The following is a 19,127-nucleotide window of genomic DNA, read 5'->3' on the forward strand; positions in this document are numbered from 1 at the left end:
TGTTAAAGAAAACACCCGCCCTGCCTGGTGTAGCTCAGTGGATTGAGCACGGGCCTGGGAACCAAAGGATCGTGGTTCGATTCCCAGTCGGGCACATGCCGGGGTTGCAGGCCAGTTCCCGGCAGGGGACACATGAGAGGCAACCATTCATTGATATTTCTCTCCCTCTCTCCTTCCCTTCCCCTCTAAAGATAAATAAATTTAAAAAAAAGTAAAAAAAAAAAACCCAAAAAACAGAAAACACCCAATAAATTTCTAATACTACCATGACAAAATTCTAGGCAGTAAGACTTTGTAGTGAACCAGTGATTTTAATTGTTAGGTTGAGAAGGCCTGTGTATAATAGGCACCCAGTCCTCTAGTGCTCAGCTACTATCGCTCACGTAAAACAAGTGTAACTAAGTTTTTTAAAAAGAAAAATTCATGAAGAATTCAATTCATCAAATTATCGTGAACTATGCATGAGATATCTTATCTGAAAGATATATTCCAGTTCTTTATTTTTACTTTATTTATTTTCAGAGAGGAAAAGGGAGAGAGAAAGAGGGAAAGAAACATCAATCAGTTGCCTCTTGCAGCCCCCAATGGGGGGACCAGGCCCACAACCCAGGCATGTGGCCTGATTGGGAATTGAACTGGTGACCTTTTGGTTCACAGGCCAGTGCTCAACCCACTGAGCCACACCAGTTAGGGCTATCACAGTTCCATTAACAGGATTTTCTGGTATGCATGAGAAGGTCAAATCAGACTACATCCAAATAAAACCCAACACAGAGATAGGAGCAGCGGCCCATGCATGGAATTTATTGTGTGCTACTGTTTATAAAATACTCAAATAGTCCTGCACATGCATAATATTTCCAACTTAGACAGGAGACCATACAGGGTGCACTTTCTGGCAAACAAAACAATAGATGGTTCCGCTGCCTGGAGCTCTGAGTTGTATTCCAGGGCATGAGGGAAGCAGGCCACCAAAGTAAAGGGAAATACCAAACTACAGTGGCAATCAATACAGGTCAGTAATTGTGAAATATTAGCACATGGTTCCATTTAATTTAACCAAGCAGTTCGGTAACTATCAAAAGAAAATGTTCAACATGCAGACTTGACTCTTATGCCTCCACAAATAACTGAATGATTGGATTTGTTGCTTCTATGTTGCATTGCTTAATCAGAAACACTTCCAGAACATTTTAAAATTTCCTTTGCATCAAAACATAAAAATAACAAAAAGCCAGCAGCAAATCACCCTGGTGGCTATTTAAGCAACTTGAGTACTCACAATAAACTAAAATTTCTCATAACATCTAGGTAACCTATACATGTTGTACCTGTACATCATAGGTCTATATATTAAATATTTGCAAAATGAAAACATGCATACACAAAATACGTCAAGTTTTACAGACATGATTTGAATTAAAATTTACTTTGACAATGTACAAACTTCTTTTAAAGTATCTTAAATGAGTAATTCTGTAATTCTTCATAATTTTGTAATTTAGAGGTTTTCTTCTTAAATTTCTGGTGTGTAAATCACAAAAGATCTGGGCAAAAAAGATTCTAAATTAGTTTTTGAATTTGTGTTCAAGTAAGAGAGTGTGCCTAGAAATAGGTTATATATTCATAATTAAAAAATACCGAGACTATATTACAGAATTAGCCACATTTAAGAACTATAGACCTGAGGTCAGCATTTTGTATAAATGCCAACTGGGTTTCTCAGCATTTTGCCCATAATTCAAAATACAGTTTAGTAACCTTAGAAATGTATTTTAAGACCATGCTAATTCACGCTTTAAAGACATTTCATGGGGAAAAAGTCCACATTAGCTCTTAGGATTGCATTTGAAGTCATGGTTGAAAACAAAAATCTAATTCTACAGAAGGAAAAAGAAACCTCAATTGTAAACTTAAATGTGTGAACCACAAGCATAAATGGAGGTGCAGTGGCCCTCCACTGGAAATTGCCCCAAGCCCCTTGCTTACTGCTCTCCACCTTGGCAGCGATGACCCAGTCTTATCAGATAGCACAATATATCCCAGGGCCCACAAGCCTCTATCCACGAAGGGGGCTGGGGTCTCAAAAGCACAATGGTTTCTCCAGAGGGACTGTGACATTTACAGTCAGCATGGCTGACCCCTCCAGTTCCTCGGGTAGTCTGTCCATTTGAGGCCCGAGATGTGAGAGTCCCTGGGAAGCTGTGGGTCACTGGGCACTATGGTTGCCAGTCCCGTGGTTCTCAGTGGCATGTGCGGTGTTCAGAGAATTGAAACCATCTGGCTGTACAGCATCTTTCCGGGGTGGCATTCTCTCATTGATTCTATCCAAACCCTTTGCCTCTTCAAAACTGCAGATTCTATGTGGTGGAGAGAATCCTCGTATTGCTTAACAAAATGCAAATTTGATAAGTCAGTAATTGAAAAACATTTCTGAGATTTCAAAAACATAATTAATGATTTTTAAGAAGACATTAGCTATATGTAGAACATTTAAATATTACTTTAACTGAATTGTCCCCAGGCCAACTTCCCCTTAAAATGTGAAATGTTTAAACCTAAATATAAACATGACATCATAGATGACAATGTTAATGTAGCCTTTTAAAAACACACAGAGTAACTCTTCCCTTTCCCCCAAATCAACCTCTAAGCAATGGTCTTAGAGTTTTAGTCTAACTTCTACTGTACCAACTTTCTCCTACCTCAGACCCCCAAATCACCAGTAACTACCGCAGTAAGGCAGCATCAAGAAAAGGGGCAAGTGAAGAGGCTCAACAAGGTTAATCCTTGACATACAAATCTGGACCAAGAGCTTGGGAGGAGAAAGAGGTAAAGTTAAAATTTAGCAGATCAGAACTACCTTGGAGGCCAAGGTAACATCACTCCATCACCAGTGATATGAAAAGAAAAAGGCGGAAAGTGCCTCCAGGAGTCAGATCTGTGTTTTGCTGATAGTAAAAAAGTATTTGTAAGTTTCATATTTTAGGTGATGTCATCTTTAATTCACCACATGTTCCTGGGAAGCCCAAATCAAAATGAAAGGCAATTCTCCTCCAATTGTTATGGTTTCTAATTTACTTCACCTGGAATGATGTATTCTATATTAAAATGTGCATGGAAAAGAATTTCATACTACTGGTTATAATCTGGTTGCTTTAATATGTGCAGTCCCTGGGACTCAAGAGTGTTTCTGTGAACCAAATAAATGGTTGGGCAAATGGTTGAGCAAAGCATTTAGCAATGTGTAATATTAAGCCAACATATGATATACAGGAATATAATATCATCAACAAAGACTGCAGTAAAAAAAAATCATAGCTACAGCTTCTGTACCCAGGTGAATTACTGAAAATGAGTAAAAACAGACTCAAACCTAAGTCCAGAGTGGGTTTATTTAACTTAAAAAAGAATAATCTGAGTAGCACAGAATCATGCAAAATATGGGTTAGATCTTTCTTTATATGCAACTTTAAATGCCATGATATTATAGCATAACATTCTGTACTCTAAAGAGTTCAGGAAAATTAGCTAGTTTCATACTGTGCTATAAAAGGAGAAAAAAACAGACTGTCACTATGGATATCAGTAATTGTGATTGAGAGAGAGAAAGAGAGAGAGAGAGACACAAAGAGACAGAGAGAGACAGAGAAAGAGGTAACTTAAACTTGATGAGCCAGTGACTGATTTATCTTGGGCTGTGCAAGCTAGGAGTAAGATAAACCCACAAGACATTCTCTGATGCCCGCCCACACACCACAGATCTCTGCCCAGCGCAAGGACTCTGATCGTACCTTTTTCAGCCTCAATAGCCTCAACTGTGGCTGTACAGAAGTGAGCAGAGGCATGCAAAATGAATGAGAGAGATGAGAAGGGTCACATTGTACAGCAGAAAAGGCAATGATCACTTAAAATATCACAGTACCCCCTACTACATATCATTTAGAATTTAACACAATAGTACCATATTACAGCCCCATCCAATCCCCAGTTTCTGACACAGCACAGTTTAGACACAGCACTATGACAACATGGCTCAGAGCACAGAACACACAGACCTACTGTAAACAGACACCCCAGCACTCATGAAAATGCACTCCAGTATTAATTACCCATCTTGAATTAGGCATTCTCATGGCCTTAGAATTTTCCAACATTTTCGTTTTATCATACCCATCATAATCACAAGGGAATTCTCTATGGTGAAATTATGATGGTAGCTAGCAGAAGAGCAAACAAGAGATTCTTTACTTTCATGTCTAACTAAAACAATACTCATCACCAGTTGGTTCCCTAAGATATAAATTAGAAGTCAGCAGTATTTTTCCTGTTGCTTCTAAATCACAGGGCAAAGAATAAGCTGCAAAAGTTGATATGGCTACAATGAAATTTAAGAGTAGTAACTTGGTGAGTTACTCTAAGTAGGATAGCTCTGTAGCTGTTCTTTGTGGGTAACCTAAAAGGACCCCTAGGACCCTCTTGTCTACTAGGAACATCCTGTCTATTCTGACAATAATGTTCCAAATATCTAAAGAGATTAACATCTACAGCTTTAAAAATCCATTTATGTTCATTCAGTTTATCATGACCTCAAATCTGCCTAGGTACTAACAACTTGCATTCTCAAGTAAAGACAGAAAAAAGGCTACTGAACATCTTTTCAAACCCAGCTATCAACTAGACAAGAATCGAGAGACAGAACTGAGGTCTTACAGGCAATAAATACTACTTATTTCATGATGCGGACATACACATAGATCATATAAATAAAAATGTATTCTTGGTAAAGCTTGTCTCTGCCCACTTAGAGTATTTCAAAATATTAGTCATACATTTTATAGTCAACAATTTCTTTGGCTCATTTCTGGGTTTGAATTGTTTAAAGCACTTACATAAAGAACCGGGACCAAAGGCAGCAGAGAACAATAATACTGTCTGACAACACTGCCAATTCTCCACTTTACGTAAAGTGAACAAACTGAGACTATTTAGAACAATAATGCCCCATTCCTCCTATTTTGTTTCTTCTACAATAAGGCCAATTTAGAATAATTATTCCTAAAGCAACCTTTTAGCAGTATACATGATTTAGAAATAAATCTTATCTTAAAGTTATTAATGTGATAGGACATTGATGAATCTAAGGAGTGAAAGTAGACTAAATTAGAAAAGCTTTTTATCTCAACCAGATAGTAAAATAAATTGGGGACCCATAAGAAGTAGGATGAACTCTGAATAGGGAAAAAATTAATTCTCCTTAACTATTAAATATTACAAATAAAAGCAGATATATTTATTGGATACCACTGTACAAATCACCACTTATAAAATCTAGCCCTGTACATTTGGATAATATTCTTGGAATTTGCCCAGAGGAAAAAACCAGGATAAATTACCTATCTCTACTTGATTAGACCTATTCTTCAAAAGGTGGACTATTTTCTTTATCATTTAGAAGCTGAATGGGGGAAAAAAATAAAATGCCAATCAGAATATTTGTAGAGTTTGTGGTAACAGAAGTGATTTTATATGAAATATTTCATAACTTGTAATATATATGGCAACTAATTAAAGATAAAAACATCACTATAAGTAGTATCTATTGATTGTATTAATAGTTTAAATCTATACATTTTCAAATTATGAAATGTGATAATATACTTTTGAAATAATTCTATGGCCTTTTAATTTGATATGTAAAAGGATTTTCTAGGTCAAATGATATTCTCTGTCCTTTCTTGAGGCCTCTACATGCTCCTAAATCCTTTGCAGAATACAAAATAGCTTTCATACTCAAAACTGCATACCATGTCAAACTTAAATGCTTAGAATTAAAAGGTCACCTGAAACTTAAACATTAAGGTGGAAAGAGATCTGATAATTGCAAAATTCTATCTGAAAGGCACTGTTTTTCCTCTATTCGTTTTCAGTTTTATAGGACGTCTTCATGTGGCCTTAAGTTTAAGCATAGTACTGTCTCAAATTGTGTTTCTCAAAATTACACAAGATAAATGATCAAGAGGAATTTGGCATTACTAGACACTAGATGGCCATATATTTCCCAATATATGTCTTGGTGAAGGTAACAATATAGGGCTAGCTCCCAATTAAATTTCCATGAAGAAAATGCACATAAAATACGAATATCAAATACTACACCAATAGTTGTGCGGTTTGTAAAAAACACTTAATATCATAACTTTATTAACTTTAAAGTTATTACAAAGGCTATATTTATTTTGTGACCATAGAACTGAGGTCTTAGAATTTAAAAATGTTTTTGCAATACTTATTTCTCAGTTACTCACATCAGGAAACATGTCTACTAAAATTTAAAACACTAGGTAACTTTAAAAAAACACAAAGTTGCAGCTTTTGTATCAGTTTCACTATTTGTTCCAAAACAAGTTTACCTTTTGCTAAGGAAATCACTTCAACTACATGGTCAAATCACACTATCAAAAGCCATCACTGGCAGAAGTAGGGAGCTACCTAGTTTCTCAAATTGAACCCCTTAAGCTCATATCATCCAGTAACTCACTCCATGCTGGGAATAGACAGTCCCTTTAGTACACCTTTCTTTCAAAACTTCCCTGCAGTTGGGGCTGATTTCAAAATTGAAGACTGAGCTTCAGACTGCATGTAAATTAAAAATAAATAGAAGTGCTAAGCTGCCAACAAAGTGTGTAATTAGCAGGTGCTAATTGTGAAATCAAAAGACAGGTTTGTTGTGGGAACATAAAAGTAGTAATATATCCAAGGATAACTGAAATGACGGTGGTGTAGATTTATTTATGTATGAGACCCTTTCAGTTTTCTTTTTCTTTTCTGAAAAAAGGAGGAAGGGTATAACACTTTTTCCAGCTATTAAAACTCATCCTTTTTTCTATTAACATTGTTGTAAGCTTTAGTGAATGTTGAAGATCTTAATTTGTTTTAATCAAATTCCTTTTAGCTCATTTTTTAAATGTTTACAGTAGAGTAAGAAAAATGGAGGGCAAGGGATATAAATAAAATAGAAGCAGGTTTAAAAAAACTTTAAAAGACTTATTCAGAATAAAAATTTGAAACCATAATTTCAAAACACAACTGTCCTTCTCACATATGCCAGTGGGGGTATCAGACAACACAATAACATATAAAATAAAACGTGAATAGGCCATGAGTAGAAATTACTTGTACAGGAAAAACTCTTTTTATTTATTTAAGCATTTATTATGAGACTGAAATGAAATTCTGAATAGCTAATCTAACTTAAATTTATTCAAATATTTTAATTTGAATTTCCTTTTTTTGCTATCAACATTTACTAATTACAACACCAAAAAGAAACTGCTAATCATGATTAAGGAAAACAACAGCTCTGTTGATGCCTGTTTTAATAGAGCAATGACCCTTACAGGGCTGTCAAAAGTGGTACAATAAAATAAATTAAGCTTTCCATATAATATTTTTTGCTTTCCAACCACAAGGGAAAGAAATCTAGACTTTAAGTTACTGTGCATTGTCTGTAACATTCACAACACTCTCTTCTATTTAATCTGAAATGGGCTTTCAAAAAGTTAACACAGTATTTACACATATATTTACGCCAAAAAAGTTAGGTGTTTTTTTAATATAAAATATTCAATGAGCCAGATTACAGGAATGCTTTATGTATAATTCTTTTTATTTTCATGCAAAATAAAGGCACACTTAATAACACCCTTTTGACTTTGACTTACAGGATTTAAATTCAACCTCTTTTAACAATGACTTAATAACTAATGTTACATTCATGTTCAGAATGCACAAAATGCAACAAGTGCAGCAAACCTCAAAACAAGGTGCTACAAAGTTGCTTCTACATCAAAAGACAGACAAGTGTCTGATAGAGTAATTTAATTTAACATACTTTTACAGACATACAGCTAGCCTAAAGAAAGACAGACAGATTTAGGAAAGCAGCTACATCTGCAGAGGAAGGAAACAGCATGTTACAGACAGTCAATTATACATAGAACATTTGACAAACACCACAGAAAACAAACTTTGGCATCATTTACCAGGGTACAAAACCTTGCACAAATCTTTTGGCAAGTTAAGTGCGTAATGTTCTGGGGCCCAAGCAGACTGTTAATTCTAAAATTAAGTATCTGATAATAAAAGCATAGTCTAATACAATTACATAAAGGTAAAAAATAAAAAATAAACTTGAAAATACATTTCCATTTTAGTAATACGATGTAGTATATACTAGATTCACATTCTGAAACTGGGGCTTTTAAAAGAAAAGGGTGCATTAGACAAATGAATAAATAAATATTTCAGACATTATGATATGAGCTGCTCCCATATCATTCCATGAAAAGCTGAGACATGGTCAGTCCGACAGACTGACCATTATTTTCAACTGAAACAAATGCCCATTCTATAAATTTTCTGCCTTGGTCAATTTACTAATCAGATACTACCTATCATATAGTATTCTCCCTGTGTCAGCTGCTGAGACAGGAACTAAAAAGCAGAAGGAATTCCCTGCATGCATTATGTGTATTGTTAGCAAAAGAGTGAGGAGTGCCCCAGTCCATCTGAGGTACAGCAAGTTGCATAACATCATTACCACTTTGCAGGGTCTGCCGTCCTCCAGCCAACACTCCACTAGGCAACATCCCTGTGGGAGTCAGGCCCTTGAGTGTCAGCACACTTTCACTTTCTTCCCTATAGCAGAGAAATATAACAAACATCAGAAACTTCCAACAAGTACTTACTTTAAAGAGGAGGTAGGCCCAGATGTAGGTAGGACATGCACATAACTTACGGCATGCATTGCTATTACCATATTTTCCCAAATTCCAAGATATACATCTTTCTATGTTCTAAATGTTCAGATATGAGACTGTACCTTACAACTGAGGCATATACTGTGTTTCCTGAAAAGCTTTATTAAATAAATATATGGTTAAAATCTGTCACCAATGGGCACTATATGATTGAGAAAATATGGTATTTCATATCTTTTAAAGAGTAAATGTATTGATGTAATCACTTTTGCAAACCAAATTTAAAGGACTGACACATTCATGTGTACCCTTAAACCTGGTCTTCCTGAATGAACCCCAGGAAGATAATTTGTGGCTCCAGCAAAAGGGAGTTCCTATACAGATGAGCTAAGTTCATCTGGAATACTCTTAGAAAGTGCCCTCTTGCTCTGGCCAGTGTGGCTCAGTTGGCTACAGCATCATACTGTAAACTGAAAGGTCACCAGTTCAATTCCTGTTCAGGGCACATACCTAGGCCACGAGTTCAGTTCCTGGTTGGGACATGTATAAGAGGCAACAGATCGAAGTTTCTCTCTCTCTCTCCCCCCTCCTCCCCCTAAAATCAATAAGCATGTCCTCAGGTGAGGATTTTCAAAAAAGTTTAAAAAAATCTTAAAAAATAAAAAGTGTCCCCTTCTTCTTATCCTGCTCTAATTTTTAATGTGTGAACTAGTACTTTCATCACAGAAGGCCAAGAGATACCAAAAGTGAACAATAATAATCACAAGGGTCAAAAACTCTAGTTTCAAAGGGACTTGTGTTCCCCTCTTCACTGTATAAATGTAGAACTTCTTTATAGAGAGAAGGCTACTATATTGCTCTTAGAAGTCAAAGAGGACATTGTTTGTTAACAAAGTACAATAAAAGTAATTTCTATGAAACAAATAATTAGAAAAATATATCATTACCTGAGAACAGAGAAGACCCTTGCCATTTTGCCAATTGCTCGAATTTTGTTTCTTATGATTTCTTTCCGGGCTGCAGCTGAACCTACTTTCAATGGAATAAATAAAGACTCAGTTTAGGGCATTCACACTTGCACCATGCTATTAGCCTGTTCCACACTCATCTGAACTAATACCCAGCCCCCTGCTACCAGCTCATATGGAGGAGACTACATGAACTCATGACTAAAAGCTTTTCACTCTTTCAATGTTTAGCTCAACATTGGTCTAACACTGGAATCTGATACAGATGCAAATGAAAAATAATCCACAAACTTTATGACTCTCACACTACTGACTAGTCAGTGAAACTGCAATAGGAAAGAAACTACTGCCCAACCTGTATCACAAGCCAAAGGACAAAAAAGTAACAACTCTACAATCTTTGTTTAATTCTCATCAGAGCCAATAGCATGCAGACTGACAGACAAAAATTGCTAATACCTACAGTTGTCTTTTAACTATTATAAAAGCCTTTGACATGCAGGCTGGAAATATCCCATCATACTATGACAAAATGAGTTTCCTTGCTCTCTAAAAACAATGGTAGGAAGTGACTACGATGCAGGTGACCCAGACCTAAGGGCTATACCAGCATTTCAACAACACTACACATCTCAACCTCATGAACTACATATTTTCTAAGGTCATGCAAATATATACAAGCTCTTACATAGGTGAGTATGACACAAGGAGAGTAAGCAATGAGAAAAGACTTCCTAAAAACATGGCTAAAGGATCACTAATGTCTCGTTTCCTATTTATTTATTTATTTGTTTAGAGATTTTTGAACAAGAGTTTATTTGAGCCAAAACTGAGGACAATTGCTGGGGCATAAGCTCTCAAGTGCTCTCTAATGCTTCATTTCTAAAGGGTTAGCTATGGTGCCTATTACTGATACAGAAGAGAATGTACCAAAATAACTGGATCTTTAGCTAATGAAACACTCAAAGGTTTTATCTTCTTTCCTTGGCCTCCAGAAAGAACACTAATCTCAGTCCTGTCATCTCACAGATAGCAACTAGAATCACTCTGGACCCAAGGATGTGGTATCTTAGAACTGTGTTTCAATATGATGAAAACACATAATACGGAAGCACCATGGTTGAGGAGAAAGTTAAGGAAAGGCTAAAGACACTAGACCAAAAGGGGCATTAGATATACACAGGTCTGAACAACCACAGTGTTCTGGCTAGAAGATTCAATCATCCCACAAATATATATAATTAAAAACTAAGATGATGACTGGACCTTACTGCAAGGAAATAGAAACCCAATTTCAAAGATGAAAACAAAAGACATATTTTAGAGAAAACAGGCTCCATGACCGTTTATGGACTATAAAGGGTAATATTATGAGCACTGAAACTACAGCTTTTATAAGTCCAAAATTGTGTTGGTATTTTCAAGATGCAAACAAACAAACGAACAAACAAACACTGTAAGTCTCAGAATCACAGAATATTAGAATTTGAAGAGACAGTAAAGGTATTTCAAGTTTCGATCTCTTCATTTCACAAATAGAATAAGCTTACTAAGTATTTTGTCCAAGAATATAAAGTCTGATTCTACTCAACAAACTGATAAGACATTTTGCTTTAAAATTGACAAAAAAAAAAAAAAAAGCTAGGAGAAGAGTACACGGTGGAGGAAGATACGTGTAATGAAGTACATTCATAGTTTCAGTCTTAATTTATATATCTGCAAAACTGAATGCTATGTAAATTATACTGACTTCAAATTTAAAAATTCACTGGAATATAAAAAACATTGTACAAATCAGGATTTCAAATCAGTCTACAAACACATCATGCATAATATTAAAGTAAATGTCCACAGTAAAATTACTTTGGGGAATAGACAGACAATCAAACACCCCTAATCATGCAGGGAAAAGTACAAAACATTACAAATAAGCAAAAGAATGAAATTTTAAAACAAGAGGAATGAAAAAGAGGGAAAAATATTTCCATGCACAGAAAGACAGATATCTTGGAATATGACTTCTAAAAACATCAAATTCTAACTTAGAACGTAAACTAAATTTGTATAAGGCCCAAGAGGACTCTGTATAAATAGTACTCTATGAATGTGCTAACTTACATGGACATGAGGATTAAATTATGAAGTCATATTTCAAAACAGTGTAACTCTGTCTGGTCTGTACCTTTTTTATTGCCATATATGAGCCGTTCTTCAGATGGAGAGTCCAGAAAAAAGGAAGTGAATGATGGAGAAAAGGTGATTGAGACAAATAAAAAGATAGAGATTTAACTTGGCAGTGGTACTGAAGAATGAATGTAGAAAGAGAAAAATGAAGGCCTTCATATTTGAAATTTGAAAAATGTAGTACTGTAGGAAGGGGTGAATAAAAGAGGGATGCCACTGTGCAGAGCTCTAAAGGAAAGATTTCTTAAAAGATGTGTTCAGAAGAAATTATGGACAGAATGACTATAATATTTGATGAAAATAGACAAATTAGGGACAAAAATACACGTGAAAACATGTAAGACTGATAAAAGACTACTAACAATCGCACATTTATATTGATACCCCTAAAGAAATGTATCACACATGGAAGCATGTTAAGTGAAAGGTAATGACACAAATATGATACAAACTCATGTGGTTCTTCAAGGACACCAACATCTGCAAAATCTGTAGTATATACAGAGAAATGTAGGTAACTTTGTAAACTACCTCAGTGGAAAACCTCACCCAATCTCAGTAAAGGAAAGACTAAGCCTCTTGCATTCCATAACAACAAGAGCACACAATTTCTTCCATCTGAATTGTAGAACTTCTGCACATACTCAGGATCAACAGTATGTGCTTTCTGTTCCTAATAGAATCTGGGAGTTTGAGGGACATTTTTTTTGCAGAAATAGTTAACAGATCTTCTCTAAGCAAGTAATAGCTAAAAAGAGTAGGCAGCAGAAATGTTTCATTCAGGCTTTCTGTATCTTCCATTCTAGTGCTGACTAAGATACATGATTCCATTACAGGAAATGAAAGGTTTAGTTTAGTATAACTAGAGAAAATATAGATGATGTATTTCCTTTACCAAACTCAAGATTACAGATATCTGAAATAAACAGTATGCATTCTAAAAACCTAAATATTTAGTATGCATTCTAAATATTCTATATTTCACAATAATCAGTGTTCAAAAATTCTTTAATGATTAAATAATATCTCTAAAAGAATGCTATGTGCATTTATGTGTCCAATATTAATGCAAATATTTGCCTTTAAAAATAACCCCACACATACATTTGAGAACCAAAGATCATCATTTAAGAAGAGAATCTTATTCCTTCACCCAATTTCAAACTTGAATATTCAAAAATTACTCTTTCCTTCCTGTCACTGGGAAATCTCCAATCTTGTGCTCTCCCCTTCCTCACAGAAAAGCTAAACCCTGTTCTGCCTCCAGAGCAACCCCCCTACCCCATCAAGTTTTCTTTCTAAGTCAGATTTCTCCCCAGGCCCAGTCCATAGGATGGTTCCGCTGCTGAGTAGAAGGAGGAGAAGGAGAGAACAGAAAGCATGCTATTACAGTGAAAGGAAAGCAAAAAGGTGGATAGTTATGGGGAAGAAATGTGGAAATATGAATAAGGCAAGGAAATAAACCTAGTTCCAGGAGCTCTTTTCCCTACCTCAGCCCAGTATCTATCCTAATCTTCTCCCCTCTTCCTCCATTCTTCAATGCTCTGCCTCCCCTAAACCACTCTCATTCCTTCGTGCAAACTCTCAGACCCATATTCTTAAAATTTTCTTGGAGTTCTTGCTCCTAGTACTTAATAGTATAAAGGTGAAGAAATGAGGAACTGAGTATATTTTCCATAGAAACACTGTCAGAAATAGTGCTACCAATTTTAAAAATTAAGAGTGGGGAAAAATTTTTGTCCTTTCTATTCCTTCAGTCTGTAAATAAGAAGATCCTGAGAAGCTAGGGAACTTTTCCACGATGACACAGCTAGTATAGTAGTAGTGCCAAGACACTGAACCACTGATCCTTTCCACTAAATACAATGCCTCTTTAATAATCAAATGTGATTCATCCCTGGAGTGTAAGCATGACATAAGAGGACAGATAGGCATAACTTATCATTGATAGGAAAAATATTGATAAGACACATTAAAAATCTCATTGTAAAAACTAAAATAATATTTTATATTTATTCCTAGTTGAATCCCTCAAAATTATTTAGTATCTATATGTATATAAGTCACAGGTATCTAAACCACAAACTATACTAGACTTACCAAGAAAACTTTTTTCCTATTCATCATAGGAAGAAAATTAAAGCATTACCTATTTAGTATGTTAAATACTCTAATTTAACATACTATTTGCAATACTGACATATTTTTTAAAGAAAAAAGGTAAAAATATAGAAAATAAATAATATTAGCCCTATGCAAATGACTTACTTTTAAGTTTAGAAAAACAAAATAAAAATTACCATAGGAAATAATTTTTGTGATCTAAGTTGTTGAACATAAGATAAATCCACAAATATATAATTACTTTATCCAGTTAGAAAATACACTGAGAGATACCTGTTATCATAAGAATATAAGGGGGAGGGGAAAATAAGGAGACTAAATGGTAATGAGAAAATACAATAAAGATGAAAACAGTACATAAAATACTGAAGTATTAATTTAACTTGGTAATAATAGATTCTTTTCTTATTTTAAAAAATATTTTATCTATCTATTTTGAGAGAGTGGGGAAAGGAGAGAAAGAGAGGAAGTCAAACATCGATGTGAGAAACATCAATTGGTTGCCTCTCTCGTGTGGGTTCTGACAAGGGACCAAACCTGCAACCAAAGCATGTGCCCTGACCAGGGGACCAAACTAGTAACCTTTTGCCTTGTGGGAAAATGCCCAACCAACTAAGCTGTACTGATCAGGGCAATAACAGGTGTTACAAAGAAAAACTATAATTTTAAATACTATAATTATATTATTCCATTATATGGAGTACATTAAATGGAGTAATTATAGTAAATGAACTAATTATATAGAGCAAGAGATCTAGATCTTAGTTTGGAAAACTAAGTATTGTTTTTTTAAAAACTTCCTAGAGCCCTGGCTGATGTGGCTCAGTGGACTGAGTGCTGGTCTGTGAACCAGGAGGTCGCTGGTTTAGTTCCTGGTTGGAGCACATGCCTGGGTTGCAGGCTGGGTCTCTAGGGCACGGTGTGTGAGAGGCAGCCACACACTGATGTTTCTCTCCCTCTCTTTCTCACTCCTTCTCCTCTTTCTAAAAATAAATAAACAAAATATTTTTAAAAATAAAATAAACACTTCCTAGATTTAGCCCTGACTGATGTGGCTCAGCTGATTAGGCATCATCCTGCAAAGCTAAAGGTCGCTTGTTCAATTCCCAGTTAGGGCACATGCCTGGGGTTTGAGTGTTCAGTCCCTGGTCAGGTATGTGCAAAAAGCAACTGATCGATATTTCTTTCACTCTATTTCTCCCTCCCACTCTCTCTAAAAACAAATGAAGAAAATCTTAAAAACAAAACAAAAAAAACCTTCCTAACCCCTTGCTGGTGTAGCTCAGTGGATTGAGCACAGGCCTGTGAAGCAAAAGGGTCACTAGTTCGATTTTCAGTCAGGGCACATGCCTGGGTTGTAGGCCAGTTCCCCAGTAGGGGACACATGAGAGGCAACCATACATTGATGTTTCTTTCCCACTCTTTCTCCATCCCTTCCCCTCTCTCTAAAAATAAACAAATAAAAATTTTTAAAAAGAACAAAATTATTTTAAAAAAACTTCCTACATTTAGATATAGATTTAATGTAATACTAATTAAAACTCCTACTAGCCATTTCACATAACTTAGCAAATTAATAGAAAAGTTTACCTGAAAATATTAGGGGGCTTATGTACCCAAAATTACTTCAGTCATTATATTGATACCTGTAACATTATGAGGTAGGCACTATTACCTTCCTTTTGAAGATCAGGAAACTGAGGCTCAGAAAGGTTAACTTGCCTGAGGCCACCCAGCCATTATAAGAAACTTAGAGTCTGAACCCAGATTTAGTCTTTACAAAAGTGGTAGCAGAACAGGAAAAATAAATACTTAATTAAAACTATTTAAAAATTGTATGGAATAGACAAATATGGTGAAACATGTTAAAATGAAAACTTTTACACAAACATGAGATAATTAAAATAAGGAAAAATAAATATTATTCAGTAAAGCTTATTACCCAAACCAAACCAAAAAACTAAAAAACCTGATATAAATAATTTATTTCAGTTAACAAGCCAGAGTAAAAAAAGCATATCTCTCTGCCTGTCACCAACAGATGGCAATAACAGACACTTGCACAGTCACTTTGTACTCAGAACAAATGAGCTTACAGCAGGGTTTAAGAATCGGACCTGTCTGTAAGTAAAGAAATATCAAAAGAGTTTTCACTCAGATTTTACTTGGTAAGTGGTCAACTGAAATGGGCAGTTTACATGGTTGGAAAGTAGACAGTAATTTTTTCCCTTAACATCAAGCAAATGTTAAATTAAACCAACTATAATTTACTACTATATAGCCACAAAGCAAAATAAGCAAATACAAGGAAAATCCAATGAGGTGGGCCTGTGGAGAAATAAATCTATGAATTCACTGATGGAATCACTTCGTATTAGTCTGATTCTTCTGCGGAATAACCTGGCAATTCAAAGCTAAAATAATAAAGCTAAAATGTATATTTTTTAACTGTTATTCTGTTCTACAAATTTATTCCAAGAAGGAAAATAAAACTGTTGTACAAATATATTTATTGTATGTTATTCATAATAAGGATAATTTAAAGCTACCCAAATGCCAACCGATGAGATTAACTATGAAAATTATTGTATATCAACATACTTAGAAATATGCAGCTATTAAATGTTACCAATATATAAACCATGTTTAATACATAGGAACATTTAACCATAAAAAGTATACCAACAAAAATGTGAAGGGCGTGTGGAAGAAAATAAAGAGTTTTCAGTTTATTAGTTGTTTATGTCTTTGTTTATTCAGTTAATTAAATTTAAAAGTTTTAAATAAAATTTTCAAAACAAAAATTGAAAATTTTTCTGTTTCTGTGGTAATATTTATACTATAAATGCACATTAGGTACATAGGCTGATTGGCTTTTATAAGAACCAACAACTGTGGATAACTTCATTTCTAAAGAAAAAAGTGCTTTCTGAATCTAGTGTAGAGTGTAGACACTAAAGTGGTTTCTTAGAACACAACCTCTCCTAAGTTGGGACAGCCTACTTTTGTTTTTGGAAAGAGGAAGTAACAACACTAGGGGTTCAGGTATGTTTCTGATGCACTAAGCAATACTGTACCAATGAAACAAACAGCATTTTTATCCTCCCCTCTCTAAGCAGTGTCTATATTCATGAAGAACCACATCTTTTTATACCTTCAATTTTCCTTTCCTTCTGTTCCTTCTTCCAAATTTCCCCTTCCCCCAAATTCATCTTCTTCCCCATACAAACATAAAAATATTAAATCACTAATATTATTTTAAAATCTTAAATAATATCTGAAAAAGTGTCACTTATCAAATAGCACAATCATTTGAGCTATGACTATATTTTGCAAAAGAGCGTGTACTAAAGTGAGGCAGTTAAAAGATACTATTCCACAATTTAAAAAATAGTAAAATGAATAATCATACCATCAAACTGGTCTTCACCTTCAGTCATCAGTTCGTCATCAGAGCAAATACTTAGAACATTTACCAACATTTCTGTCACTATTCCAAAGAAACAAAACAAAACAAAAAGTTACACATTAGCTGCCTATATTCACCTGTCTATATGTATACATAGTAACTATTCATATACATGGTCAAATGATTAACCCAAGAAGACTAACACATTCTAACAGCAGGAATGATGGAGTTAAAAGATACAGTCCTGGCTAGCATAGATCAGTGGATTGAGCATGGACTGCAAACCAAAGGGTTGCAGGTTCAATTCCCAGTCAGGGCACATGCCTGGGTTGTGGGCCAGGTCCCCAGTGGGGGCCACATGAGAGGCAACCACACGTTGATGTTTCTCTCCCTCTATTTCTCCCTCACTTCCCTCTCTAAAAATAAATAAATAAAAATCTTTTAAAAGATACAAAGGCTTTCAAAATGAATAAACAAGTTATCTATTTAATAGGTAACAAGTATGATGATATTCTTTAAGGATTATGTTTTAAGGTCTCTTAGAAAAAAGAAATGAAGACCTACAGAGATGAGACAGAGATGAAAAACATCTAAATATATATTTATTTTTTAAATATATACATTTAAATTTTTTATTTATGGATATAGCATTAAGAAGTAAGAAAAAAATCACAGCACAATCCCACTGTTGCAAAAAAAAATCCTAGGACTCAATCTTTTAAAAGCTGGCTCAAACAACTCTCCTGAAACTTAACTCATATGACTACTAATGACTACCTAACAACCTGAACGAACACTTTGTTCTTAGGCTTAATCTACCTTTACCATTCTACATATTTCCCCCTTCTTTTTGCCCTTGGTTTCTAGAATTCTACTCTTAAGGTTTTCCTACCTTTAGACTATTTTTCCAAAATTTGAATATTCTGAATATTCTTTCTGCACTTCTGTTCTTTTCATATGCTCAAATTTCTTGGTGATCCCATCTATTACTATATAGTTTAAAATATCACCTTTTTGAAGATGATTCCCAATTCTCCATTACCAGTCTTGACCTCTCTTTCAGAGTCTGGATTTCTTGCTGGTTTTATTGGCAGCCTCTTAAACTATTTGTATACTGTCTGTTTCCCTTACTAGAATGAAAGCTTCATGAATGTAGTGTATTGTTTTGTTTGCCATTGTATCCCCAGAGCCTAGTACTGTGCCTGGCACGTGACAGGCAACCAATAAGTATCTGACAAATTAATAAATAAAAAAGGTATAATAAATTTCAACCAGTAAATTAAAATGTCTATTCAATATCCTGAGAGCACCTAGAAATGAATAACTCTGGGATTCATATATAAAACATCCAGTCCCGCAGTGGCAGGTCTGGCTCAGTCAATCAAGTGCCAGTGTGCAAACCAAAGGTTTGCTAGTTTGATTCCCAGTCAGGGCACATGCCTGGGTTGCAGACCAGGTCCCTAGTAGGAAGCATTCAACAGGCAACCACACACTGATGTTTCCTCTCCTTCTCTTTCTCCCTCCCATTCTCTCTAAAAATAAATAAATAAAACATTAAAAATAAATAAATAATAGTAATAGAATGCCCAGTCCCTACTCTCCAAAAGCTTACTAACTACTAAAGAGTGTGTGTGTATGCTACAAAAGAGTGATGAGCACTATGCTGTAAATATACAGAAG

At 35.0% G+C, this 19,127-nt stretch overlaps 1 protein-coding gene across 4 annotated transcripts in view; it reads right to left on the reverse strand.

Moving 5' to 3' along the window:
- Positions 1 to 777: 777 nt before the first annotated feature.
- Positions 778 to 19,127, reverse strand: part of PPP3CB (protein phosphatase 3 catalytic subunit beta) — a 54,955-nt gene continuing 36,605 nt past the window's right edge. Inside the window, exons 10-14 of one of the 4 annotated variants that reach the window (XM_037130530.2) lie at positions 17,451 to 17,528; positions 9,710 to 9,791; positions 8,603 to 8,700; positions 3,795 to 3,824; positions 778 to 2,388 (exon numbers count right to left, since the gene is read on the reverse strand). In XM_037130530.2, the coding sequence (XP_036986425.1) occupies positions 2,210 to 2,388; positions 3,795 to 3,824; positions 8,603 to 8,700; positions 9,710 to 9,791; positions 17,451 to 17,528 (467 nt within the window). In that variant the 3' untranslated portion in view covers positions 778 to 2,209. Of the gene's footprint in view, positions 2,389 to 3,794; positions 3,825 to 8,602; positions 8,701 to 9,709; positions 9,795 to 17,450; positions 17,529 to 19,127 lie in introns of all 4 variants that reach the window. The other 3 variants (XM_037130529.2, XM_037130533.2, XM_037130532.2) reach the window with 3 other exon arrangements.

The sequence above is a fragment of the Artibeus jamaicensis genome, unplaced genomic scaffold (genome assembly GCF_021234435.1).
Source record: "Artibeus jamaicensis isolate MK-2021 breed Jamaican fruit bat unplaced genomic scaffold, CSHL_Jam_final contig_332, whole genome shotgun sequence".
Classification (NCBI taxonomy): Eukaryota; Metazoa; Chordata; class Mammalia; order Chiroptera; family Phyllostomidae; genus Artibeus; species Artibeus jamaicensis.